Raw genomic sequence first — 27858 nt, 5'->3', positions numbered from 1 at the left:
TAAACACTATTAAATCTAATATTGGCTCTTAAATTATTGGGGGTTTGCCTCGTTGACCTGTTACAGAAGTTGGTTTTGTGCTCATGTGCTACAATGATTAAAGTACGTAACTTAAAGGTACTGAAAATTTATACCTCAGACATCGGCATTTTATGCAAGAGGTGTGGAACTGAGAACTTAAAACTTGTATTGATGCTTTTATTAGGCTTTTTTCCAGAATGAAATAACTTTATCTGGTAACTTTCTGCTACTACCATGAGTTAGCTTGCATACATGGGCTTTGCATAATAAGAACTGCAGTAGAATTAATTATAAAAGAATTTTCTGAGCTCTTTAATGATGCAATCTCAGATGCATTTAATTTTCAGAGAAGAAAACTAGATTTCAAAAGTGTTTGCAAAAGATTTGACTTGAACATACATTAGAATTGCTTTGGCATACTGCATTTTAACTCTGTGTATGAGTACATATATGGGGGGAGGTTTGTGTGTGTGTGTGTGTGTATGCATCATGTGTATCTATGCCAATTTATATTATTAATAATATACTCATTCACCTAGCTCAGCTGAAATTCCAGGGAAAGACTCGATCCAGCTTGGAAATTTCCTTGAAATTGCTGTTATTTCAAATTATTTTTGAATATTATAGTAGTTTTACCAGGGAATCGGGTGAAGGAATTCCTCATGGTATGCAGAAATCACTGCTCTGAATATGTTGCCACACGTTCATTTTAATGTGAAACTTAGTTTAGTACTGTATCAACCAATAAAATTGCCGTCCACAGGAGTATTGCTGAGGTTCTAATGAAGCCATAATTTAAGAGTTTATCTGTGGATGAAAGACCCTAAAGTCAGTTGGAAACTACAGCTGATTTACAAGCAAATCTCTTATTCTGACAGTCATTTGAACAAGCAGATTTTGTATCTATAATGACTGAATACAAACCAGTCTGACTAAAATTCCCTTTTAATTCTGACATTGCAAGATGTCAAAGCTACTTTCTGACATCGGGTTTTTCTTTTGTTACTCTGTATTTGCCATTATTCTTTGATTTTTATGCCTAGCTAGGTGTGTTAGTAAGCTGCAAAAAGTGTCTCACCTGCTCCCATTTCTGTGCTAAAGTAGGATTGTGATACCACTTTTTGCCTTGCTCCTTCCTTTTAGGATCCTCAGTTCCACCATCTCATGGTCCTGCAGCAAAAGCTGCTCCCGATCTTTGGGTTCTTCCTTGTTTGTAAGTGTGAGGTTTCAACAGGCCATGTTCCCTCTTTGGTTCCTCAAACATGTGTGTCAGGAAGTTATCATCGATGTACTCCAGAAGCATCCTGGGTTGCATGCACCTTGTTGCTTTGTCCTTCCAGCAGATGTTGGTGTGTTTGAAGTCCACCATGAGGGCCAGGGCCTGTAAACATGAGGCTTCTTCCAGTTCTCTGAAAAAGACCTCATGTACGTCATGGAATAGAACTTCCTAGAGGACATGGCAAAATGGCAAAATGTATGGAAGGCAAGGAGGTGATTAGAGACAGCCAACATGGCTTTACCAAGGCCAGGTTCTGCCTGACTAATCTAGTGGCCTTCTGTGATGTCCACTGATGCAGTCACTCCAAGGAAAGAGCTACAGTTGGCATCTGCCTAGACTTATGTAAGGCCTTTGATGCAGTCCCCCACAACATTCTTGCCTCTAAATCGGAGAGGGATGGTTTTGACTGACGGACTGTTAGGTGGATGAGGAATTGGCTGGATGGCTGTGTCCAGAGAGTTATAGCTGATGGCTCAATGTCTAAGTGGAAACCAGTAACAGGTGGTGTCCCTCAGTGGTCCATACTGGGACCAGTAGTAGTTAATATCTTCATCAGTGACATAGATGGTGGGATTGAATGTACCCTTGGCAAGTTTGCGGACAACACCAAGCTGAGTGGTACAGCTGATTTGCTAGAAGGACAGGATGCCATCCAGAAAGACCTTGACAGGCTTGAGGTGTAGGCCTGTGCAAATCTCATGAAGTTCAACAAGGCCCAAGTGCAAGGTCCTGCACGTGGGTTGGGCCAATTTCAGGCACAAATACAGGCTGGGTGGGGAAGGGTTTGAGAGCAGCCCTGAGGAGAAAGACTGGGGTGTTGCTTGATGAGAAGCTCAACATGACCCGGCAATGTGTGTTTGCAGCCCAGAAATCCAACCATATCCTGGGCTCCATCAAAAGAAGCATGGCCAGCAGGTCCAGGGAGGGGCTTCTCCCTCTCTGCTCTGCTCTCGTGAGACCCCACCTGGAGTACTGCATCCAGTTCTGGGGTCCCTGGTACAAGAAACACGTGGACTTGTTCGAGCAAGTCCAGAGGAGGGCCAGGAAGGTGATCAGAGGGCTGCAGCACCTCTCCTATGAAGACAGGCTGAGAGAGGTGGGGTTGTTCAGCCTGGAGAAGAGAGAGCTCCGGGGAGACTTTACTGCAGCCTTTCAGTTATAAAGGGGGCTTATTAGAAAGCCGGAGAGAGACATTTTACCAAGGCTTGTAGTGACAAGAGAAGAGGCAATGGTTTTAAACTGAAGAGTATGTTCAGATTAGATAAAAGGAAGAAATTCTTTGTAATGAAGGTGGTGAGACGCTGGAACAGGATGCCCAGAAAAGTGGATACCCCATCCCTAGAGGTTTTCAAGGCCATGTTGGATGGAGCTCTGAGCAACCTGGTCTAGTGGAAGATGTCCCTGCCCTTGGCAGGGAGGGGGAGTTATATAGTCATTTAAAGGTCCCTTCTAACCCAAACTGTTCTATGATTCTGCATTTTCCTGACTAGGCAGTCTGTAGCAAACACCTACCACAATGTCTCCCGTATTGGTTGTATGCTAATCCTGACCCCTAACGTCTCACCTGTCTCCTCATCAGTCCCAAGGCAGAGCCATACATAACGCTGCTTTCTTATGTAAAAAAGCATCTCCCCCTCCTCACTGTGCCAGCCTGTCCTGTCTAAAGCCATGTACCCACCCAGTGCAGAACTCCAGTTGCGTGAGCCAGCCTACCCTGTTTTTGTGAACCAAATGAGACCGCAGCCCTGCACCTGCACACAGACTTCTGACTTCATTTTAATTTCCCACATGGCATGAGTTATTGTACAGGCACTTCAGAAAAGCATCCAGTTGTGGTGATTTCCCAGAAGGGGTATGAGAGCTTGTCCCAGTGTAGGCCTCTAGGTGCTTCCTTATTTATTAATGAAATCTGTCATTACAATGTCTCTTCTGCCCATATCACCCTGCTCCTTTAGTCCTCATTTCCCTCCCCTGGCATTCCTAGTGTAAAGCTCTTCTTTACCAGGAGGTAAAGGGCAAAATGTTTTTTGACCTCCTTGGCCAGAAGCTGTCACTTCCTAACAGTCCTTGATCCTCAGAGAGGATCCCATGCTCCTAAAAGCCGAATAAATCCTTGTTGCCAAATTCAGCTGCTCAGTGTGACTTAAAAACTGCTGGGTGGGTGTTTGAAGAGAATAAATACCTTCATAAGCTTTCATTAAAGTTTTGGGGGTTGGTTTTGGTTGGGTTTTGGTTTTCAGTTGTATGTTTCACTTACCATACTTAGTGTCAGGTATTTATATTTTTACATCCTTGCAAGTAGTTGTATGGTTATTTGAAAACCCTGCCAACAGAAAGTTGCTTTCTGTGGTTAAGCAATACTCAATATATTCTCTGCAATCTGTAGCACTTCTGTTTCTCTTTTTTCTTTCTTTATTTTGACTAGAGAAGCATTATGAAATCAAATTATCATACTATTTTTTTTCTTCTTCACATTTCTCTCTCCCCCATCCTCAACTGCCAGCACTTTTCTCCTCATTCATTTTTTCCTAAATGTTGCCTGCCTTAGCAGTTAACTTCTGGTTCTGTTTTGCATAACCTTAATTCATCTGAAAGTATGGTTAGACTTAAATTTACAATGAAATTTCTAGTGTAAAGTAGGAGGGTGCTATGGTAGGGGTCCATAGCACTTGTTCATACGTTTAGTCCAAAAGCAATTGGCAGTTTTAAATCCTAGTTTTGTTCGAATTTGTAACTTCACTGTTTGAATACTTGGGATTCTTCATAGCTCCATAAATACGCCATCATTCAAAATATAGTGGCTAAATTCTCTGGGTTTGCCTTTTTCTTTAAAAAAAGACAGGGAAGTTGGTGGATATGTGCTTACTCCTTCATGTGTATGTAGCCTAGAACAAAGCTGAAAGCTGCATTTCTACTGCTGGGCTCCTTTCTGGTGACAGCAGTGGCAGCTGCCACCAGCTACTTGTGGCAGCCAAGCAAGGTAAGCTTGGGAATGCCTCAATTAGGCAGCAGCAAGTTTCTTACTGAACAGTCTCTTAATTCTTGTTTAGGACTTATACTGCTGCTACTGGATTTTTATTTTTTCTTTTCTTTAAGAACATCAGTGCAGAGGTGGTTTGGTGCTTTGAGACAGTAATTTAGGGAATGACTTTGAGTCTGTGGCCCAAATCAGGGACCACAGCATTTATCACTGCAGTTGAAATCACTTTCAGTTTGAATTTAGAGTGATGCAACTACAAAAACACTTTGACTTTTTGCTTATTGCTGTGAGACTATGTAAGGAAACAAACTGAGATTTACTTTTGGATCTGAAGTGTTGCTTGTCTTCCTCATTTCACTGTTCAGTGCTTGAATAAAATAAATAAATAAATAAAGCTGGAAACTGGTGAAATGTCAGATGCTGTTCCTGATTGACAAAAATATGAAGTTGAATTCATGGTCCAATGTCCCAGAGGCCAAATAATCACTTGCAGGTGTGTGGGACCTTTCAGTGTGTGTACCTTAAGTGGTCATGCAGAGATGGAGCCAATGCTCAGATTCCTGCTGATTTCATAGTTCTAGGAATATTTAGTTGGTCTTTCTAAAAAAGCAGTACTAAAAACCTTGTTCTCTCCTGGCAGGTTGCTAACACCCCTGTGCTGTCTTCACATTGGTACTGGCATAAACTTTAGTACAACTGTCTGTCAGAGCTGACTGGGGAAAAAAAAAAAAAAAAGGAAAAATATAAAATGTGGCTTTTAAGTAAAGACTTCACATCTAGTTTCAGGTTGTTAAACAGTCCTATTAAATGTTTAGCAATTAGAAAAATAATGCGGCTTTTTTCAATAAAGAAATTGTGAAATAATCATTGTGAAATGATCATACAATACATTATGCTGTATATGTATTAGGAATTCTCTTGTAGGTGATTATAGTTCATGTAGGAATAATCGTCCTATAGTTAATATGATATATTTTGTATGGCGGAGTCTTTCTGAGATCATGCTAAGGAGAGACTTTTAACTTTAAATCAGCACATGAAGAGAAGAGTTGAAATTAAAATTCATGAACAATTGTTTTAGGGGAAGCTGGTATCTCATGCTTAAATACTTAGGGTATTTGTTACTTTTACAAACAGTAATGGTTAATTTTCATAATATACTTACATAATAATATACCTTCCAAATACTTAGGAAGGTTAATAGCCCTGCTTAGTTTTAAAGGTTTTTCTAGTAACTGCATTAGCTTCTTCCAAGACATCTTTAATTTTTGAAGTTAGCAAAAGAGATTACGTTTTTAAAATAAACTACTAAAAAGTAACTTGTTTAAGGTTTAGAAAAAGGCTGAACTAGTACAAGTGGTATAGACTAATGTTTTTTTCATGGCCATATCTAGCCTGTTGAAATGCAGTCTGTACTTTAAAAAAAAAAAAAATACACCCCCCTCCAAACCAAAAACACACCCTGACTTTGAACAGTTGCTCATATGCTTTAAATATGTAAAAATACAAGGAACTACTGATGAGAAACCCAACAGATTAAGATGGAAAAAACTAAATATTCTTACTTTCTCTCTGTCAGATTTTTCATTCCAGTATATTGTTGAAAGCTTCGGATTTCAAGAGGTCAGAATTCATTTATTTCTCCCCTGGAGAGAGAATTCAACAACCTTCTAGAAATATCATAACCAGAAAGTTTTTTCCCAATATTCAGCTGAATGTTCTTAATAAACCCCATAATCCTTCCATACTTTAAAATGTTACAAATCACCCTAAAGGCTGATGATTTGAGTCATAACTTAGATTTCTGATATACTGGAAGTCTTCCAGCATCTTTAAAAGAAAACCTCAAGTATTTATGTTTTCCTTCACTTCATACGTGATCTTGATGACAACTTAGGAAATTTAATACTAATTGCATACTTTTGAGACACACAAGACAGACTTTCTTTTCAGGATGCTTTCATTTTCCTAACACGTCAAGGTGTGTGGCAGTTCAGAGGCCAGACTCCTGTAGGAAGTACAGGAAGCTGTCTGTCTGGATCAAGATTCTTCAGATAATTTAGCTTTACTGATCAGCGCTGCACCAGAGAGCTGTCCCACTTAAAAACTTTTGCTGACTTCGGTAACTCCTGTTTATTGGTTCAAAAGGGTCTTGTGAATTGGTATGTACACAGAAATATCCTTGAGGCTATGATTTTAAGTGACAGCCAGACTGAACGGAGATTTTTGTTTTGGTTTCTTTTTGAAACAAAATTTAAGTATTGAGCTATATGGGGAGCAATTTTGATTGAACTGATTACCAGAATAAACTCTGTTTAGATTCACGTATGGTTTTGTGGGAGATACCAATTTCTAGTATATGAGTGCGTTTTATAGCACTGTTTTGTTTGACTATTGCTATCTTTCAAGTTTGAAACTTAGCTATTGTGTAGTGGTAGTAAATTAAATGGGAGTTTTGTTGTTAGTTAAACATGGGGAAGAGAGAGGCCCTCAAAGAATTTCTGAACCTTTCACATACAATATAAAGGTGATACATTTTCCATTTTGAGGAACTGACGTATGTTATCACAGACATAATAACAATATTTAAATGAAGTTATTCCCATAAAAAATACTAAGTTTCTTCTCTACTTCTGTAGTGGTCTATGCAAGTTAAGCGTACCTTTCTCCATTGTCATGAGCATGTAAGAAACTTCTGATTTTTGCAGTGTGGTAGTGTTGAGGCAGCTGGATTTGTGGCAGTGTATTCCAACCAACAAGAAAACCCTTTTTATCAGCCATATCTGCTAGTGCTTCTCTCTCACTTCCCCCGTGTGTAGTTTGAATTGCTGGTTTCTTTAAAACAAAGAAAAGCGTTACAACATGATAAATGTGAAGTATTGTACATTGGGCTAAAGAAGACATTAAAATATGGCATTCAAAGAGGAAACAGCAAAAAAAGTGAAGACTTGTCACTAGTTGGTCTTGGATTAGTTGTCTGTTGGGTATATTAGAAGAAAAAGCAGTGAATTGAACTGTACTGGTTAAACCATATTTTTCTTAATGCAACATTTGAGGATAATTTGTGCAGAGGAGGATCTGAACATCATCCAGAAAGGAAAAAAAACAAGGACTTTAGTAGTGGACAAATGAGCTTCTAAATGCAGGACCTATGACTTAAGAATGGAAAGACTAGTAACAGGCTTTGGGGTAAGCTAAGGCTGGTTGGTTGGAAACAGCTGAGGAGAAGAATGCAGCTGTATTAGGTGGCTATGTGATGTCTGTGTTGAAAAAGCAGGTGCAGGATTGTACCAGACACCGTATTTCCAGCAGAGAAGAAAGCATTGTTAACATTGTGCAAACTTTTGCTAAGACCTGATCTGGAGTACTACTTACAGTTCTGGTTGCTTTTGTTAAAAAAATTAGAACTGGAACAGATGCAGGGAAGAGATTCTGAAATGAGAGAGCAGAGACCCCATCACAAAAAAGTGCGTTTTGTTAGGCTTGGCAAAATCTGTGAGCGAGGGAGAGAAGAGGAAGTAGTATGTGAGCTCATTTTTATTAGCAGGACTAATAGATACGAAGTGGACCTTAATAATGTTAACGTGGAAATTTAAAATAGAACCACAGTGCAGGAGGCAGAGATGATGTAGGGAGCGGTTAATGCATGTAAGTTCACCTGAGGGTGTGATCTCATGAAGGAATTTTTGGCAACAGCGATAGCTGACATATTCCCATTCTTCTTTCTCATCTTGCCCTGTACACTTTGTGTTACTGAAAGCACTTGTAGTTGCAAGACAAACTATGCACAGTGGAGCCAGCTATATGTGGATTTAACTAAGACTTCCTCAGTTGGATGAGTTCCTTTGCTTCATTGCATGAGTGCAGATATGCTATATTAGGGCAGGTCCTACAGCTACCTGTAGGATCATATGAAAAATCATTGTGGTCTGAGACTAGATTCACTTTTAGCAGCAGCGCTGCTTAAGCCCCCGCTGTGTCCTAGCCATTAGTTCCTTGTTTTGACTATCTTGACACAGTTCTTTGCATAGCCATGCTTTAAGTCAGATTAAGCAACTGCTCCAGATGGAAGGTAACACAAAAAAAGAAGTGGTTTGTGTGGGATATTTGGGTGGGTTTTGTTTCTTCTTTGATTTGGTTCTGTGCAACCATGCCCAGCCTGTTTCAGGAGGACACGATAGCTGGAAGGGTTGCTGGTTTGGCCAGTACTGCTGCTGAAGAAATATTGGTTAAGCCACAGCCTGATGTGGAGCAAGGCTGTGTTAATACCTAAATAGGATAAAAAGATGCTCTGAATTGGAAAAGAGAACAGTAATGATCATTGTCTCTAGCTGATGAAACTAAAGATACTATACAACCTGAATTCTTTTGGAGGTAAAGCTATTATTTTTAATGTGCTCCTTTTTGTTCCTGTGATTGAAGTGCTCTTTTTAACACATTTATTCATTCTTACTGCTTTTCTTCTCACTGTTGAATCATTTCATACCTAATGTAGTTTTACAGTTTTTTCCCAGATTTTCTTCACTGCCTCCTGATCTTGCACACTAGGTCTGTCTTCACAAAGAAGAGAAAGGGACAAAAGTTTTGGTCAGATATTAAAGGAGTCTGTTAGGAGAACAGCATCTGTTTTTCTGAACACTTTTGAACTGATGCTCTTGATTCAGCTACTGGTATGTTGTACTTTTCTATGAAGTGCTACAGAATCTTAGAGTATGAAGATAAACATTTGTGGATTTTGATTGCATGCTTTTGTTGCAGTATTGCCATTGGGAATTTATCAGCAAACAAAGCACTCCTTCTTTCCCTCTTCTCCTGTTGAAGAAGTAGGTTTTGTGCTTTGATTACCAGTCTCCACCTGCCCGAAATCACTTCTTGCATGAGATGTAGATTCTCACCTACCTTAATGTGAACCAGAGAGAAGAGTCATCAGTTTCTTGAGTTCTTTAGTGATGAGGGGACAGGATGTTTCATCTCTGCTTAACAAACTGATTTTCATTCTTCTTTCTCACCAACAATTAAAAATCACTATTTTCTGAGAGCCCTATTATTAATTATATCTCACTTAAGAGATTGTCTCATAATTTACCTGTGTATGGTTAGTACATACATACCTGAGAAATATTTTTTTATTCCTTCTTTTATCTGTCTGGAAGTGGGACACATAATCAGTCACTTTCTTGAAGACTGAGGCTGCTAGCATAGCATTCTGGACCTATGTACTGATGTAGGAAAGTGAAAACGGTGTCCAGTGTCCAGTCTTGCAGCAAAAGCATATTAGTGGTGAATCACAGGAAACAGATTATTAAGAAAGTAATGAGCTAAAAATGGAATCCATAGAGCCAAGAGCCTGAACTCTTTGAGAAGGCTATTTAGGAGTCACTTGAACTTGAGGTCGTGACCCTTCTCTTGCAAATGACCTTTTATAAGTTGAACAATAGGACTTCAAGGAAGATTTGAGGACAGTCTCTTGAAAGAGCTGTTGTATGTCATAAGCTATTGCTTCTGTTTAAAGTAGTCATCATACTTCAGTATCATCCAAACATGAACTTGAAATGATGCAGTGTAATCTTCTATAGTATCATGTGGCCCTTCTTGTGGAAGCATGCCCCTCGGAAAGCCACCCAACAGTGGTGTCTGATCTTGTTCCAGCAAGGTCTTAACAAAGTACGCTTACTATTACTATACCTGTTACAGCTACAGCTTTCAGACCAACCCTTTTAAGACCATAAAACCAAGTGCTGCAATAATTACTGAAAGCAGAATTTGCTTGTCTATATGCTGAGGTGAATAATTATTTTTAAGTGGTTGTTTTCAGCGTGAGATAGTTTCTGCTGTTTTCTTTTTTTTTTTTAAAAAAAAAAGTAATAGTATCATTTTTGATGGCAACAAGTAGATGTTCTGACAAAATTTATTAAGTGTGTCCCTTCAGAGGTACCCTCCAGCCTAAGTTCTTCTATGAGTCTATGAATAAAATGGGAGAATTTAAAAGGGTAAGGTTGGTGTTAACGCATAGTTATGGAATTCTGAATATGAAGGGTGCTGTAGTATACGTGAACATAAAAATATTCTCTGAATAGCTTGTATGGGAAGAATGTTGTTTGTGACTGGTGCTGAAATTCTTGTTTCATGGTAAACGGAATAGAGGATCTAGTGAGCATCTTATCTCGATGTTCTTCATTTCCCATCCCCTCAATGTCCCAGCCAGTCAATGTAAAATAAGAGTTGTTTACAAACTACAGATATATTAAAGATATTTTTACATATCAGCATCTGTTTATAGCATGTGTATGCCTATGAGAATCAGTAGATAAGATATCTCACACATTAAAGTGTAAAATGACTGATAAATTCATTCTTGCTTTTTTGCTTGATAAGAAGAAAAATCAGGCCACAAACTTACCATTTCCATTGATAGAGCTTACAGATCAGTTAAGGATAGCTTATCCCCCTCGCAGGCTGGAGATAGGAAAGATAGGATAACAAGAGAGAACTCTTTTCTGCCAGTATTTTGCTTTTTCAATTACAAAACCATGTAAACAAGTTTCTGAATTATATGAGAAAATCTGAAATTGGAAGTAAATATTTTTTCAGTATGTTGTGTAACATCTAAGCGTACCCTAAGGTTTTCTTGGGAGTGTTTCCCTTTCACAAGCACTGGAGTGGCTACTTTTTCTGTGGTTTCCTGTGGAAGGAAAGAAATGGTTAAGGAAAAAAAAAAAAGGGGGAAAAAGGCTGGAATCTCCTCCTGTCTGCTCTCTCTTTTTCTCAAGGGTAGATCTGCCAACTTTTTGGCAGATCATTGAACATAATTGTGTGGTGTTTTTTTCAGTTTTAGTTTTCATTTCTTTCCTTTCTGTTTCTGATAAGGCTTTGAGGATGACTGAAAAAACAGGTTCTAATAACACTGCAATGAGGAGTCCACTGCAGTGCTTGGAGGGCAGTTGGTTGGAAGAAGGACCATGGCTGGGTTTCTGGTCCACAGTAGCCACCACTGCTTCTGACTGGCGTTGCACTGATCTCTACAGTGGAAAGCTTGAGTGATAAGGTCACTCTGGATGTCTAATTAGTCCCCATAGTGCACTGCATTGATATGACTGTGCTTTTTCCACCATGTCTCCCCACTGTCACCCCCCATCAGGTATTTCTATGTTGAATAACCAGAGTTTAAGTTACTCTAGGTTTTTTGATAAGTGCTTTCCCTGAAGTTTTTGTTCTATGTATAAAAGCTTGCTTAAGCAATTGACATAGAGGTAACAATTCCTTATAAATCATGTTTCATCCCTTAGCTAATATTTTTTAAATTCTTTAAATGCTGTTATTTAAAAAATATCTGCCATTTCCAAATCTTTGATCATAGTTTCACTGTTTTTAAATTACCTGTTTCAAATCCTACCACTTTATTCAGTAGCCTTTCTCCATTTATTTCATTATTTACAACTTAATTAGGAAAAAAAAAAGATACTGTTCTCAAATACTATGTAAGCACTATGTTCCAGTCTTTTCAAAGGTGTTTAAGTGATCATGTCTCATAAAAATGAGTTGTGAAGACAAAGGAAGACTTACGAGTTGTTGGGGTTTTTTCCTGCCTTACAACCACAGCTTTGGTACTCTGTATATTACTTTTTTTGTTGGTTAATATTAGAAAGTATGTATTTATATGGGGCTGATATCCAGTGAACTGCTATCTTGTGCTTTGTTCTTCGTATGTTTTATCTTAAAGCTGAGTTAAAACACAGACTTGATTTCAAAGATTCGAACTGTTGAAGCATACTTGTGATAGAAATCTTGCTGCTTGAAAATCTCAGTTCTGTGACTTGTACTGGGATAGCTAATTTTCTAAAGAAGTACCAGATCTTCAACTCAAATGTTCTTCTGTGCCACAGTCATAATAATGCAGTATTTTAAATTTTTCTTCGAGAATAAACCAAAAAGTGGCTACGCAACGTTGCCAGTGGTGGCTTTTAAAGTATGGATGCCCTCTAATCAAATGTGGTAGGTCACAGAGACATTCAGTCACTGTTTTAAGCTCCAGCTTCATGTGCAAATGAGCTGGTATAGTGACTGGTTTCAGGTTTAATTAATCTTGGAAATACTTAATTTTTGAAAGAGGTTCACTTCAATCAAAGGGATAATTAAAGAACAAGTATATATTATAAATGACATGGATAAGTGAAGAGGAAAAAGAAATCTATCTCTTTAAAATGTGGTTGCAATTTGCTTTCTTTCCAACAATTTTCATCAATTCAGATACAGGTTTTTTGGAAGTATTAAACACATTAGTACAAAATAGTGTTGTCTGCTGCTTAGGTAAGCAAATACATAGCCTTTAAGTGAAAAAAGAAACAATCTGGGTTTATATGTCTTTTATGTGACTTCATCTGTATATATTATATATATATTGTATATATATATTTATAGTATCTTAGTGCAACAAACTGACATAACCCTTTTTAGGAAACATAGACCTTCCATTTTAAATGTTGAATAAAGGTAACTTTAAGACCTGTATTACATGTTTCAAGTTCTTAATGGTTAAGCCCTGTTAAGTAAGGAAAAGGAACTTAAGACCTTTTATTTCTAAATGGAAGCTCATATTTAAAAGGAGTACTCTGGTCATTGGAAGAGATATTGTTCACTGTTGTTGGATTTACTGACAAAATATTCAACCTGTGGGTTTTGGGGGGATTTTTTGTAACTGATGAAAGTGATTTTGAGAGCCAAAGTGCATTGTTTTATATTAAGTTTCTCAGAAACTTGTGACTCACTTGGGAGAGATGTTGAGCAAATTCATGGTGATCCAATACGTAAATAACTTAAAATCTCAAGTTTTGGGGTTCTGAAGCATAGCAGTGGTTCAGAAAGTGTCTTTGTAGCATCTGTTGGTAGGAACTCCTTTCCCACAGGGCAGCTGAATTCATTTAGGATGTAGGAAGGGAACAGGCTGTGGTTACTGGTCGCAAGGATTTGTGCTTGTTAGGAATCAACAGGATATATTTTAATCACTATCAGTTCTCATTCTTGCACACCAACATGAATTGGAGCAGAGGAGAAAGGAAGCAGAACAGATAGATAAACCAACAAGATTCTAGTATAAAAAAAATAAAGTTTCTGGAATACTAGCTTATGTTCTTTATCCTTGAAGTCCTAATGACATACACTACGTAAAATGATTTAAATTGAAGGAGATGATAAAAAAGGCTTTGATGGCCTCAAATTTTTAGGATCTTAGTCTAATTCCAGTGTTGTACTCCTGAAGGAGAGTGTAATTAATAATTGATTTTCTTCAAGTTTGTGTCTAGCTGGTATAAAATTAACTGTTCTGTGCTAGACAATAGAGCTAATTACCAGAAAACAGTTTCACTGGGGTTAAGGTTACATCGGGACCTGCTGTGCTTTCTTGGAATTTTGGAATCATGGAAAGAACCGGCTGTGAGGCACCTTTTCAGTATTCATATCTGGTTTTGTATGGGCTACATGTAATCAATAACCTCCTTAATAATGTATTGTAATACTTTGATTTCCATCTGCAGTAGACGGCAAAAATCAGCATGCACCCCAAAGCCAGTTTAAGAAAACACATTCTGCTTTTTGGTATATATTGCAGGTGGGACTCAAAGTATTGCAGGTGTTGGAATGTGCTGCTGCCAATGTTGACAAAATATCAGTGAAGAAATCATCTGTCCTGATGGCTTGTGTGGTTTAATGATTCTCATACTTCGAGCTAGTGTAGTCTACTGTGTGCAAGCTAACTGCAGTGAAAGATTTTGTGTGCTTCCAGGGAAGCAGGAGGATGGGTCTGAAACCAAAGATTTGCGTATCTCGGCAGGTGTGTGTGTGTTAAAGGTAGCCTAGAGAGAATGAAATATAAAAAACTTGACATTATAATTTTAGTTTGTGTGACTTAAGTTGCATTAGACTTCATCTTTTAACTCAGTTCTTCTGTTTTAAAACAAGTTTAAAAACAAGTAGTCTGATCTATCTGTAGCAGTTTTGATGATTTCTGTCTGGCATTACAGTTGTTCCTTCCCCTGTCTGCATCACCTCTGCAATTTAGATCTGTATAATTTGAGCTGCAGGGTTAGTAAAATGAGCTATAGAAATTGTCATTTCATGAGGATGTGATATATGTTTCCCCAGTGGCAGACGCAACTGTTGAATAGCTCCTTGTCTCATTTCAGAGATGAAATACTGTAGTCCTTTTCCTGACTGAGAAGAGTGTGATTTTAGTGCTGAGACTGAGGGTGTCCTGAAAGATATTTGTTACTGAACTTCCAAATAAGGTTTGAAACTACTGTGTTAGGAAACACGGTTTTTTGTTTTCTGATTCAAATTGTATCACTGTGGGCTGTTATCACTTTATTTGTAAAATTGCTGTGTGTCATTGCAGCTGTGTCAAAAAAAGATAACTGCAACTCTAATTTATTTAAAAGTTCCTTTCTGTGACTTCACATGTGGAAGTGATTGTAATTGATAAGTACACCTCTCATGAGTGTTTCACAATTATTTAAAATTGGAAAATTGAAGCCTTTATTTTGTGGCTCTTGTCATGGAAAACATTCATCCAATGTATTGTCGTAGGATATACTGTTTTGAGGTTGCCTGTGGCTTGAACATGAACGAGCTAGTTTTGAAAAAGTTGGAAATCTGAGGCTTGTAAATAGTTGAATCTTCAGGTTATGCTTAAAATTTTTTATTTCTATATGAAAATCTAAATTGGTGTATTTTTTTAATAGAATGAGTTAACTGTGTACATCACAGAATTCTTTTCTCCTGTGCTTTACAGCACCTTTGATTTACTTGGGAGTCTTTGGCATTCCTTATTTTAAGTAGAGAAGGCTCTGTTAAAAGCATAGCTAAGTTTCAGTATGGCCATAAAGGTTTAGACTGTATGGATGTCCCTTTTACCCTCTGTTAGAGAACGGAATAAGATGCTTAATTTTTTTTTGCCAGACTTATATATGCAGGAAGCAAATTGCTCAAGTCAGGGTTCTAAAAATTTAATATGTAATGAAAAGAAAAAATGTCAGGGTTACAAGAGAGAAAGGTAGGGGTGACCACAATTCTGATCCCTCTTGAAGCTGCAGTTTGTATGCTCCTTTTTGATTTATGATTCCTCCAGCTATCTCTCCTTGTTCGCTTCAAGTACATACCCATATTCAGGTGGCTGGGAAGCTCTCCAGCCCAGACTTGAGGAAACCAAGTCTAGAAGTAGCTTAGTCAACAGTGAGAAATATTTATATTCATAGAGTTTATGTGAACGAGCAGAAATTGGGCATCTACCTATAAGTAAGGATATGGTCGTGTCAGGCATCTCTGTGCTCTAGTGATCTACCATTTGGTTTCAGATTATGTCAAAAGCATTATTTAATGTCTCCAGAAAGGCTTTGTGTGGGGAAAAAACAATGATAATGAAAAGAAAAAGGATCATTTTAATGAAACACATGCAGTTTCTAGTATAGAATCTGTGGCAGTTGTGAATGAAAATGAGTATTGCTAACGTTATTACAAAGCTGTGGGTTAGGTTTTGAAATGCTTTTGAATTACCATAATTTAAATGTGTTTATACCATTTTGAAGCAATTTTACTTTGACTGATGCTAGAAGAGTAAGCAGAGACTTGGGATAAGAAGGTGAAGCTGATCTATATAAAATGGGACTTTTTATTAAAAAGATTACTTTCTGAAACGTGGGGGGAGGATTCCAAGTCAGCTGCCGTCCTTCTGATGGCAAATGAAGTCAGTTGAGCCTTTTGCATTTATAGATTTAAGTGCATTTCTATGTATTAGAGTGTTAATTGATCACCTTTTTAAAAATACCTGTGGTAACTTGATAAAAGACCAGATACTGAATAATAGGGGGTGTGGATTCAGAGGAGAAAATAACCATCAGTATGAGGGGTTTAATTGTATGTTAGGAGAAAGAGGAAAAAAGCCCATGCATTTTCTTGTATAGTTAGTTCTGTTTGAGCACATGAGCATAATACACAGGTATATAGCTGTGTCAATAAATACTTTTCTTGCTTGTAAATGTTTAGATTGTGATTTATTGACTGGTTTTGGTATTCATGTTCTGTGCCAGAAATTATCCTATTTCAAGAAATCTTTAAGTATGTATGTGTCAGAACAAAAATTCCAGTTTAGTTATGGCTGTACAGGTTTGGTAGTGTGATGAAATACATACTTTGAATCATCTGGTATGTAGAATACCAAAAGCCAGTTAGAAAGCTTTGTAAGTGCCCTTACAGGGACATTTCTCCTTTTTCAGGGAATCTTTTGAGAATTGTGTTGCTTTGCAATCTCATCGCTCAGAAATCTGTAAACTAACTTCCAGTTCGCTGCTTGAATGGAAAAATTTGTCTTTTAAGCTCTAAGCATTTTTTTTCACTCAGCAGGTGAATGTTCACTCAGTAGACGAACTTCTGAACAAAGGCTCTTTCTGTTCTCAAATTTTCCCTTATGTCTTTTTGACAAGACTTTAGAATGGATTTCTTTAGAGCTATCACAGAATCATGAAATGGTTTGGATTGGAAGGGACCTTAAAGATGATCTAGTTCCAACTATCATGTCAGTTGTTAAATAAGTAGCAATAAAAAAAGGATTGATTTGCCACAACTGTTGCACTCATGAAAAAATCCTATTATGTTTTCATAACCTATTGATTTTTTATGTTTGAAAGCTTGACCTACCATAAATATCTGATTGTATTGTTTGTTGTTAATATTGGATGGAAAATTCCATATTTTAAGCCAAGGCACCAAGAACTTAAATCGTCTACTAAAAGAAGCTTCCAAAAATGCATATTGGTGGTGAAGGTTTTTAAAAGGTTGCCATTGTTCTAACTCGTATTTTGACAAATGTAATTTCAAAAATTATTGATATTCAAAAATATCAAAAATTAAGTAACTTTTTATTGGTTGAGTGCAATGCTAACATCTATCGGAACTACTTTTACTAAGTATTTTTTATCTGTAACTTTTGCGGGGGTTCTTTAAATGTCACAGAAAAATTGTGAAAATTGGAAGTCTTTGGAATTTCAGATCATTGTAACGGAGGTTGTTCATAAGTAGTAATGTCAAATAAGCTCAAAATAAGGCTAGCTTGTGTAAAACAAATAAACAAATAAAACTAAACATGACTCAACTATTCTGTTACGGTTATCATTGTTTTGAAGGAATATCCTTTTAGTTGTTTCAAATAGTAAGTTCTGAACTCTGGCTTAGGACTGAAAGCAAGAATGCGTTTCTCGCCTCTTTTTTTTTTTTTTTTTTTCCCTCCCCATTTGGATTATGCATGAAAATAAAGTCCAGTTAATATTTAATAATAATGTCGGTATATTACATAAGGTTTCAAAGAATATTGCCTTTCTAAAGTGGCAGGGTAAGAGAGTATGTCTTTAATATAGGAAAACATGAAACTCATTTGGTGTTCTTTATACTAGTTTTTAGTTAAAATTACTAATCTTAACATTTAATGGGCAGCAAGCATGAGAGGTATAAGCTTCTGTGTAAATACTGCACTTGAATCGTGGAATCTAAACTTTGTTAATAAGTAATGGAATTGTAGCTCAGCACATAAAAGGGAATGGATTATTTATTGCTGTTTTCTGTGCGTGTGTGTGTTTCAGGGGTCCGTTCAGTGTCGTGCGGCGATGTATCAACAGGGAAACAGGGCAACAGTTTGCTGTAAAGATTGTCGATGTAGCAAAATTCACTTCAAGTCCTGGATTAAGCACAGAAGGTAAGAATCAAAAATTAAGCAAATTCTGAATGAACACGGGTTTTGGTTTCTCAACCTTTTCTGTTTGCTTGCTTTGTAAGATCCTTTCTGGTTTACATTTTGTGGAAGTTTTAAAGGTCTTATATCTCAAATTTAACTTACTGCGTACATTTCTAATCTTTAGTAATTACTATGGCTCTTCCACTGTGATAATAAATATTAGAAGGAATAGCAGGTCTATACAAACTGTTAACCATTGCTATTTCTGTTAGGATTTTTTTTAAAAAAGAATGAATTTCTTAAAAAAACTAATTCTGAATCCAAAAGCATACAAAGGAATTAAAGTAAGAACACATCAGTTTTGGGTTTAGTAGTCTAGATTTAGCAAGTAATTTGCTATAAAATAGGTGAAAAGTTGTGATACAGATTTGTGAAATTATATACAATACTGTACATTTTTAATGTAGTCAGGATTTTAAAACAATGCTGCAGAATTGTTACAGTGTAAACAAAATGCTGTATTTCTTAACATTTCCTATTTTAGGGTAAAACAATACATCTTCTCCAAGTTGAGTATGCAACTTGTGTGCATAAAATGCTCCTTTTACACTATATGAAAAAGAGCATGGTAACTGAATGATAATCACTGTGTATTTCATGTCCAGTATATTTTTACTGGACATCATATTCTTTTGTAAAGTAATGTTTTTTTGGGGACTCTGCTTGTACCATCTAAGTCCTTATAAACCCAAGTTCAGCAGCAAAAACGGGTTAGTGACTTTTTGTAGTAATTATAACAAACAGAATTTTAAGCCTTAATGATGGCTAGTTTGATTTACAAGGTAAATCACACATCTTGCTTTGGACTTTACCAAGGATTTCCATTTACATTTCCATTGCTAGTTTCTTTTTTCTAGCCCTCCAGCAAAATATAAGCTGTGTTTTCCAAAATACACAGCTTGTATACAGCTGCATTGTGGTTTTTGCAGGTTATTTATTAAAATATTTATTAAAAACCATTGCATTTTGAGCTAGTGTATTTTCACTAAAATTATTTGGTATCTTTTACAGGAGGTTCTGTCTGTATTCTAGTCTTTTCTGGTTAAGCTCATCTTAACTGCTGATGGTAGGAGACATTCCTACCTTTAGTGGAGTATTGCTTTCCTCGCTTCATGACAATAAAATTCAATCTTTTGGGTCCATGAAGGATTTACTGAAAGGGAGAAATAGCAGGCAAAAGGGTAGGGACTCATCAGGAGGAAAGGGGGAGCCAACAGTGTAATAGATTCACTGGAAAAATGAAGGATAGCTGTTGATAGTTTGTATTTTCTGCTTGGGTCTAAAGAAAACGCTTGGGACTAGACTAAGAAATTTTTGGGTTTTGATCCCACTTGTATTATATTGATATAGTTACAATTCAAGCCAGCAGGTCATTGAGTTAACAGACCATAAACACTTTATGGTTTAGTGGTTTGTTTATTTTGTTTTGGGTTTTTTTGGTTGTGGATTGTTGTTGGGATATTTTTGTTTGGTTTGGGTTTTTTTAAGATTTTGAATTGTTATGCATTAGATTTGTAATATTAAGACACATAAATGTGTAAGTGAATGTGGAGCAAGTCCTTAACTCTACATAAGAATCTGAACCTGTTTTTCACAAACTCTTTCCATCTTGTGTACTCTTTATTTTGTTTTTCTCAGTGCTTTGTGTGTGTGTGTACCTCTTCTCTATCCAGGTTATAGGTTTATTTTGTTAAAAGATTTTATTTTTCTTAAATTTTTTAACATTTGTTTGGCTCATTTCTGATACAGAATTCCTTAAACACATTGGTGGGGGGCCGTGATGGTGGTACTTGCAGGAAATAAATAGGTGTTTTACCTGGGAGGTAGCTGTATTTGTAAATTGTGTTAAAGTGTAAACTGGAGTTGGAATGGGGAGGTTAATCCTTAGGAATGTTCTTTATCTCAAAGTTTTGCCCTATCTTTGTACAACTTTCCACCTCCAGTCTTTCTTTGAGGCACAGGAGTGGGAGAACAGGATGTTCTGCTTGTGAGGGAGCTGATGACAATTCCTTTCATTAATTTCACATACATGTAAAGTGCTGAAAAGTAAAGGGCCCAGTATGCCTCCACACTTATGATTAAATCTAAAAAGTCTCGGATTTTGAGTGCTTTTGCATATGTACCCATGTGGCATGACAGGTGTTTATGGGTAAGAACTTCATCTTTATATATTTGTCAGCAGTGTACTCTTGTGGCAAAGGCAGCCAACTGCATAGCAGACTGCTGCAGGAGTGTGGCCAGCAAATCAAAGGAAGTGATTATTTTCTCTGTTCATCCCTTGTGAGACCACATCTGGAGCACTTTGTGCAGTCTTGGTTTCCCCAGTACAAGAAAAACAACGATATACTGGCATGAGTCCAGCAGTGATGGAGAGGACTGGATTTGCCTAGCCTTAGAAAGAGAAGCTAAGGTGAGATTTAGTGCTGTCTTAACTACCTAATAGAAGGGTATAGAGCAGATGGAGCCAAACTCTTCGTATAGGCGCATGGTGAAAAGGCAAGCAGCCATGCAAGCAAGTTGCAACGTGGAAAATTCCAATTAGAGACAAGAAAGTAAAATTCATCCTGTGAATGGTGAAACTCTGGTAGAGGTTGTGCAGAGACTGTGGAGAGCACCCTTGGAGATGCTCAGAACTGGGCTGCACGAGGCCCTGGGCTTCCTGATCTGCTTCGACCTGCTTTGGGGAAGAGTTCGGACTAGATGGCCTCCAAAAGTTCTTCCCAACCTACGTGATTCTGTGATTCTGTGGTATTGTTAGCAACAGTCTACATGTAATCAGTGGGGCTATATAGTTTTAATACCATTTAGGGAGAAAATTTGTGTTTAACAGTACTGTGATAAAAAAAGAGTTAAATTAAAACTAGGTTTGATACAATGTTTCAATTTTAAAAAGTTAATGTAAAACTGGTTTTGATACAGTGTTTTAATTTAAACCTGGTTCTAATACAGTGTTGCAATTTTTTTAACTTATGAAAGGTGAGACATGAAATATGTTATAAAAAGACTGTTTACTAGTCTACAGAATTCATTTAAAAAATAAACTGATTTCTTACAGTAATGGTATCAGCCTTACCACAGTAACAAAAGCAATCAAACTTGAAAAATTGATACTTCTCTAGGCTAATGCATGTTTATTAATTGGTACTGTAGTGAGCATTTGTGGTTGATGGTAGAGAAGTCACTAGCTTGCAAGGCAAACTTTTATCTAGTATAGTGTTCATTCCACAAGGCTGCTCAGTACATGTACCGTGTATAGATGTGGACTTCTCAAGTGATTTTTATGTATGTGTGCATCTCTGCAGTGGTTTGATAATAGGAAAAAAAAGAATAATGCTATGTTACAATGCCTGACAGCTAACAAATCTAATTTAGGCTAGGTTCTATTGGATTTAAGTATTAGCATTCACAGTCTTGCATACTGTGTCATCAATCTCTGTGGTGTTGTAATTCAACCATATTAATGAAGTATATTGACACCTTGTCACTGTTCAAGTGGCCACGTGATCTACTGGATTAATGCTGGCTATTTTACATGATGACAGATTCTACTACAGTTCACTATGCTTTCATGCTGCTGGGATACCAAAAATTAAAAATATACATAAGAAAATGCAGAGCTTGAATATTTGTAGATACAAAAGAGACTGTTTTGTACAGTTCAGTTCAGAGTACTTGATGCTCACAGAAGCTACTTTACTCATTGAAGTCTAATAAATTTATTTACACTGATACTTTTATTTCAAAATACAGCTCTTAGTTGCTATACTTAGAACTTTTGGGATGGAAAAGTATAAAAAGCATGTTCCTTATTTCTGAATTTGTTACAGCTCACACCATAGTTACCTTTTACTGTCCATTTCTTCTGCAGCTCTCTTCACATCCCATGCATTGTCTTTGTCGTTATTTTTCTCTTTGTGGCTTACATATCTTGCTTTTACTTAGCAGTTCTAACACCAAATATCTTTAAATGCAAACACTATTTCTTAGGAAGAGAATGGTGATCTGTTCTTTACTACTTAGTAAAAGCCAATATACCTTATTTGTCTACCTTTTGTTAGCATCAGATTGCTTTCTTATAACATGCCGAGTGTTTTTCAAAGCAATTTAAAGGACAGTGCCCTGTGCTTACAGTGCATGTCTCTTTGAAGCTGTTTTTCAAGATTTAATTCATTATATATTAGATTCAGTTATCTGAATTCATTCTGATAGAAATGTCCTCACAAAGAAAGTGATTATCATTACTCCCACAACCTTTTAACGGGCTAGACCTTATTAGGTTGGTATATGCGTCTGTACAGGTTTGTATGCATGCAAGCCACTCTGAAGCTGAATAGATGAACTGATAAAGATTCTCACGTTTCCTTTAGAACCCAAACTGGTTCCACTGCAAGCAAGCTGTGAAGGCAGTCTGCAAAAAGTTTTGGCTGTGGCAAAGAGCGAACTTACAGCCAAGAAAGAAGTGTTTTGAATATAGTTCTTGGATTACTTCTAGCACTGAGAGGGGCAAGATAGTTGAATCAGAATGGTCACTGCTATGGATCATCCATTTTAGCTAGAGAATTCCCATATTATTTCATTGAGGGGGAAAAAAATTGGAAAGTTGGCATCATTTTGGTTTTGTTTCTACAAAGGGCCCACCGGTCTTTTCCCTGACATATTTTCATGTTGTGAATGATTCCTTGCTCTTGTTCTTATTTGTGGGGTTGGGGTTTGTTTGTTTTTTGTTTAGACTTGCATTTTTAAAATCACTTTGTGAGTGCAGTTCGTTTGAAAGGCTTTAATTCTGAGTAAAGATATATGGCAGAGTACCTTCAGCTTTTGGTATTGGAAGGCTGTGGTGAAAAAATTATTTTTTGCAAAAGTGTCTGTGAGTAAGATTCTGTACCTCCCTCCCTGGTTTTTTTCAAGGGTTTAAGCAAAAAATGCAGTGTCAGTGTTGAGCTCAAGTCGTTGAGTAAAAGGTATTACAAACCTGTATTTTATCAAATTTTATGATAACTGTACCATATGCAGACTGGATTTGAAGAAAGAGCGACTGATTCTTTGCCTTTGATTTGGAAGTACCAACTTACCTGGAATTTCTAGTAGTTGTCAGTTCTGTCCCATATTTCACAGATCAAGGAAATTTACTTCCTTGTGTGACATTATTGGGCCCACACCTGAGCTATTGTGTCCAGTTTGGAGCTTCACAATTAAAGGTATGCTAAAGAACTGGAAAGGTCCCAGCAAAGGATTATCAAGACAGTCAGGACCCTACAGCACATGATGGGCTAACAGAGGTTGAGGGAGCTGGGTTTGTTTAGCCTGATGCAGAGGAGGCTAAGACAGTGATGTAACAGTAGTCTACAACTACTTGAAGGGTTACAAAACCAGCAGAGCCAAGCTGTCTTTAACAGTGACAGCTATTATAACAAAGAGTAATGGCAAGAAATGGTTGCTTAGAAGGTTCAGGTTGACCATGAGGAAAAAATTTTCTCCTGGGAGGATAGTACAGCAGGTATAGGTAGCCCAGAGAGGTTATAGGACCTCTGTCCCTGGATGAAGGCACAGCTGTCCTGATCAATGTTAGCAGTTACTTCACTTTGACTTGGGGTCAGATCGGATAACCATCAGAGGTTATTTCCCACCAGCATTTCTGTGTGTTACTGAAAATATGAGGAAGGCATCATTATAGATTTTCTTTCATTGAAGGTAGAAAATACAAGGACATTTCAGAGAATGAAAAGCTGCATCAGCTTGACTTTGCTTTTTCTTTTATTATTATTTTAGCCTTAAGAGAAATCTTAAAGTATTTAGTGATAGTAGTGTTGCAGATAGAGCTCTGTTACACCGGAGCTCTCTTGAAAATTCGTTGAGTGTGTACATCTCAGCACTGAAGAGTTTGAGGCGTCTGTTTATAGCCTGCAAAAGTCACATGGTATTAATAACATCTCTGTTAAAAAGAAAATGCGCAAATGTGGAATTTTGAAGCAAAGGTATTTAAAACGTTGGTAGCTGCCTGTCATGGAGTTTATGTTCCTGGTCTTCTAAATGACACTGTAGTTTCTGTGTATGCTGTACAAATGATAAAGCAGGTCAGTGTAAAATTGCCATGTAGCTATGGTAATACAAAATCAAGTATAAAAAAAATGCTTTCTAGGAAAATTACGTTTAAAAAAAAAGTGTGTGTGTGTCAAGGTCATGATGATGAAAGGGACCTCTGCTAGAGTTTCTGCCTATCAACAGGGCTTGAAGACTGATGCTTTAAACAACTTTTGAAGTTTGCTGTTTCAAGAGTCTCTCTGACTGTGGAATGTGTATTTCCTAACTTAGTTGTACTTTTTTCACACTGGGTAGAACTGTGCCTGTTTTGGTACAGAAAATATTACCTTAGCCTTTTTGAGGGGTTAGCTTGTTTTAACTTAATGAAGGATTTGAGTTCTCTTCTTTTCATTTTCTGGAGAAGCCATAGGCTGGTTTGTTTACAAATTCAGTTCGACTGATTTGTACCTATAAATTTCATAAATGTGTAACTTTTATAGTTCTGCTATAACTTTCATAAACAAGGTGTCATTAGAATGAAATACTTTTGTGTAAAAAGACAACAGAAGAGATATCTGTAAGTGTTATAAGCATGTTAACAACACAATAGATACAGTGAATCACAGAAATGTATGAAAACATAACAAGGATTTATTTTTAGGACTTTTTTTTTCTTGCTACTGGACATGAGTTTACTGCAGAAATGGTGCATGTGTATTTTGGTTGGAAATACAGAATTCAGGCTTGGACAACACTTGACATAATACAATTGGTTTTTTAAAGTGTAAAATACAATGTTGTATATTAGGGGACCTTTTTGGTGATGTTTCTAGCATGAGCCCAGAGACAGACTTCAGGAGTGGGATACTAAGTCTCACTGGTCAAATTATTGTTTTGACCCCTTCTGGAGTCCTACATGAGAATTTGATTGGTCCAGGGAAGCAAATATGAAGTTCTATAAAGAAATACGGCCTTTCATCCAGATCATAAGTCAAGAGTAATAAAGAGCAGCTATATGGAATCATTTTATTTCAAGAACATGGAATTTCTTGAAATTTGATGCAAGCATAGTCACAGCAGTGTTGATGTAATGCTTTCCCTTTCCATCTTCAGAAAGGAAAGCATAGCTTGTGAATTTATTACACCCACATTAAAGCATGTAAGAATATTTACCAATTCTTTTATGAACTGTTGCTTAAACAAAAGGAAAATAGTTACGTTTTTATGCATTGCAAGCAATTGGCTCTTTATTCCTCCTAATCAGTCTGCCAAACAAGGAGAGCTTTGTTTGCTGTGTGACTTCATTCCCTTGCCTTTAATATGTATCTGTTTTTATTAGATTTACTGTAGTGCTGAACGTACAATAGCTTAGCAGGAGCGCACCTCTTCCCTCTTTTTTTAATCTTTACACTCGGCTACACATTTGTTCATCTGTACTTAGTTTTATTGTAGAGCAAATATCGTAAAAATGACTGTTACATTTAGTGGCTGAAGCCACCGCGGACTAGTTGCACGTTGCCAGATTAGGTAGGTCTTTACCTAACGTTATTGTGAAACTGATTTTGAGAATGGTATCATGCAGCTAAGCAACAAGAGTAGTCAACACATTTCCCAATTTTATAAGTATAAATGGTACCCTTTATAAGTTTCAGAGTGCAACAATATGAAGTGTATTTGACTGTCATTTTGATAATTATTCATTCTAAGAATAACATATTAGAGTATTAATTTAAAACCTCTGTATCTTGAAAGTCTTAGAACACATCAAATAATATAATTATATAATTAGAACTAACCACTATTTATACAGCAGATAATATACAATTTAACTGTTAATTTTGTTATATAACTGACTAGGCAATTGACCTGGATTTTTAAAAAATTGTAATTGATTGAAAAGTGCTTCCGAAGTAACACTGCTCTAATCTTTTATCTCACTTTACATCCCACTTCCATGTATGTGGAAGAAGAAAATATGTTCACATACGTGAAAGAAAATGAGACCTATGCAAATGAATCTTGTTATCAAAACGTTCTTAAACTTCCTGTCATTTAAGTCAGTGAATGTGTTTCTCACAAGTTAATTCCTCTTTGTACATATAAAATTGGGCTTAGTGAACATTTTGTTAAAATTCTTACTGAAATAACTAGTATCACTAAATAGGTGAATCTTGTTCAATAATACATAATATCAAACCATTTTTCTGAAGAAATTGCATAATTTATGTACATCTTAGTCATCTCAAGTCATAAAGTATATTTACTAATTGATATAAACTTCTGTGCAGACTTGTACTTATACATCACTTCTGCTTAATCTGGACACAAAGTGGTTGGTCCTTTAAATCTGTTGTTTGAATGCCATCTGTACGTGGGAGCTCACAACTATTTAGAATTTTCTTCTAATAAGTTTCACTGAAAATTAAACTTGAAAATATTTTAAATTCTTCATAATTTTTTTTTTAATTTAGGAAAAACATTTTCAGATGGTACTTGTGGTTCAACATAAATCACAGAACCAGGGAAGTGAGCTGCAGTTGATACTATTTATTCCAAGCAGAGTAGAAAAATGGTGCCTGCCAGGTAATTGGGGTATTCTGTGGTATGCTGAATACCTTACAAAAGACTTGGAAATAACTGTTCTAGATTTGTTTTGTGGGTTTTGGTGGTGGGATTTTTCGGGGGGGGGTGAGTAGGGTGGTGGTGTGTGTGTGAGGTCGTCTTTCTGATGGTAAGCCTGTCATTGAAATGTCCATCCCAGTCATCTACAGTTGCATTCTCAGTCAGTTGCTCTGAACCTGATACTGCTTTCCAAACCACATCTCCCAAACTTTAACAAGAGAGACTTTAGTTGAGCAGGGTTATAAAAAGCCTTCTATTCTAATCCTCTCTCAGCCCAGAGAAACAAAGGAAATAAAATATCACAGACACAATTCACTATTATTCAAAAACAGGCTTTAAAATCTCATACTATTTCAATCTTGTCTGTCCCTGTACTAAGAATTTAGTTGCATGCATATGGTAGTTTTAACAGTATGATGACTTCTGTACTTGTGTTTGGTAGTTAAATATGTGAAGTATTCAGTAAAGGAGGTGTCTTAAGAACTCTCTGCTTTGTCTCAATCAGAGGCCTGAAGCACCCTAAGAGGATAATGTACTGTTAAAGTGTTCATTGCCTCTAAGTGTATTTACACAGATGTGAGTCCATTCCATCAGGGCCCAAAAGTGCTGATGGAGCTGAGATACCGTTAGGAGGCCAGCTGGATAATCTTCGAGTGATCGTGGTGATTGGGGGAGATACATAAGGGATGAAGGAGAGCCAATGTCACTCTGATCTTCAAGAAGGGCAAGAAGGAGGACCCAGGGAACTGCAGGTCAGTCAGCTTCACCTTCATACCGAGGAAGGAGGTGGAGCAACTAATCCTGGAAACCATTTCCAGGTACATAAAGGACAGCAAAGTCATCAGGAGTAGTGAGCATGGATTCACCAAGGGGAAGTCATGGTTGACCAACTTGAGAAACTTCCAGGATGAAACAACTGGCCTGGTAGATGGAAGGGCAAGGGATACTGTCTGTCTAGACTTAGGAAGGGCTTTGATGCTGTATCTCATAAGATTCTTAAAGAGAAGATGAAGGAGTATGGGATGGACGAGTACAAAATGATGTGGATTGAAAACTAGTTGAACAGCTGGGCCCGGAGGGTGCTTTCATCAGTGGCACAGAGTCGAGTTGGAGGCCAGAAGCTCTTGGTGTACCGCAGGGGTCAGTACTGGGTCCGGTCCT

General features: G+C 37.1%; 1 protein-coding gene across 22 annotated transcripts in view; it reads left to right on the top strand.

The window, feature by feature from the left end:
• CASK (calcium/calmodulin dependent serine protein kinase) overlaps positions 1-27858 on the top strand; it is a 226172-nt gene that overhangs the window by 38695 nt on the left and 159619 nt on the right. For all 22 annotated transcript variants that reach the window (XM_055803008.1, XM_055803020.1, XM_055803009.1 and 19 more), the window contains exon 2: positions 17903-18015. In XM_055803008.1, the coding sequence (XP_055658983.1) occupies positions 17903-18015 (113 nt within the window). The remainder of the gene's footprint in view (positions 1-17902; positions 18016-27858) is intronic.

This window comes from Falco peregrinus, chromosome 4, assembly GCF_023634155.1.
Source record: "Falco peregrinus isolate bFalPer1 chromosome 4, bFalPer1.pri, whole genome shotgun sequence".
In the NCBI taxonomy this organism is placed as follows: domain Eukaryota; kingdom Metazoa; phylum Chordata; class Aves; order Falconiformes; family Falconidae; genus Falco; species Falco peregrinus.
Note: the sequence above shows the minus strand (reverse complement) of the source record. Positions and strands in the feature narration are given on the sequence as shown.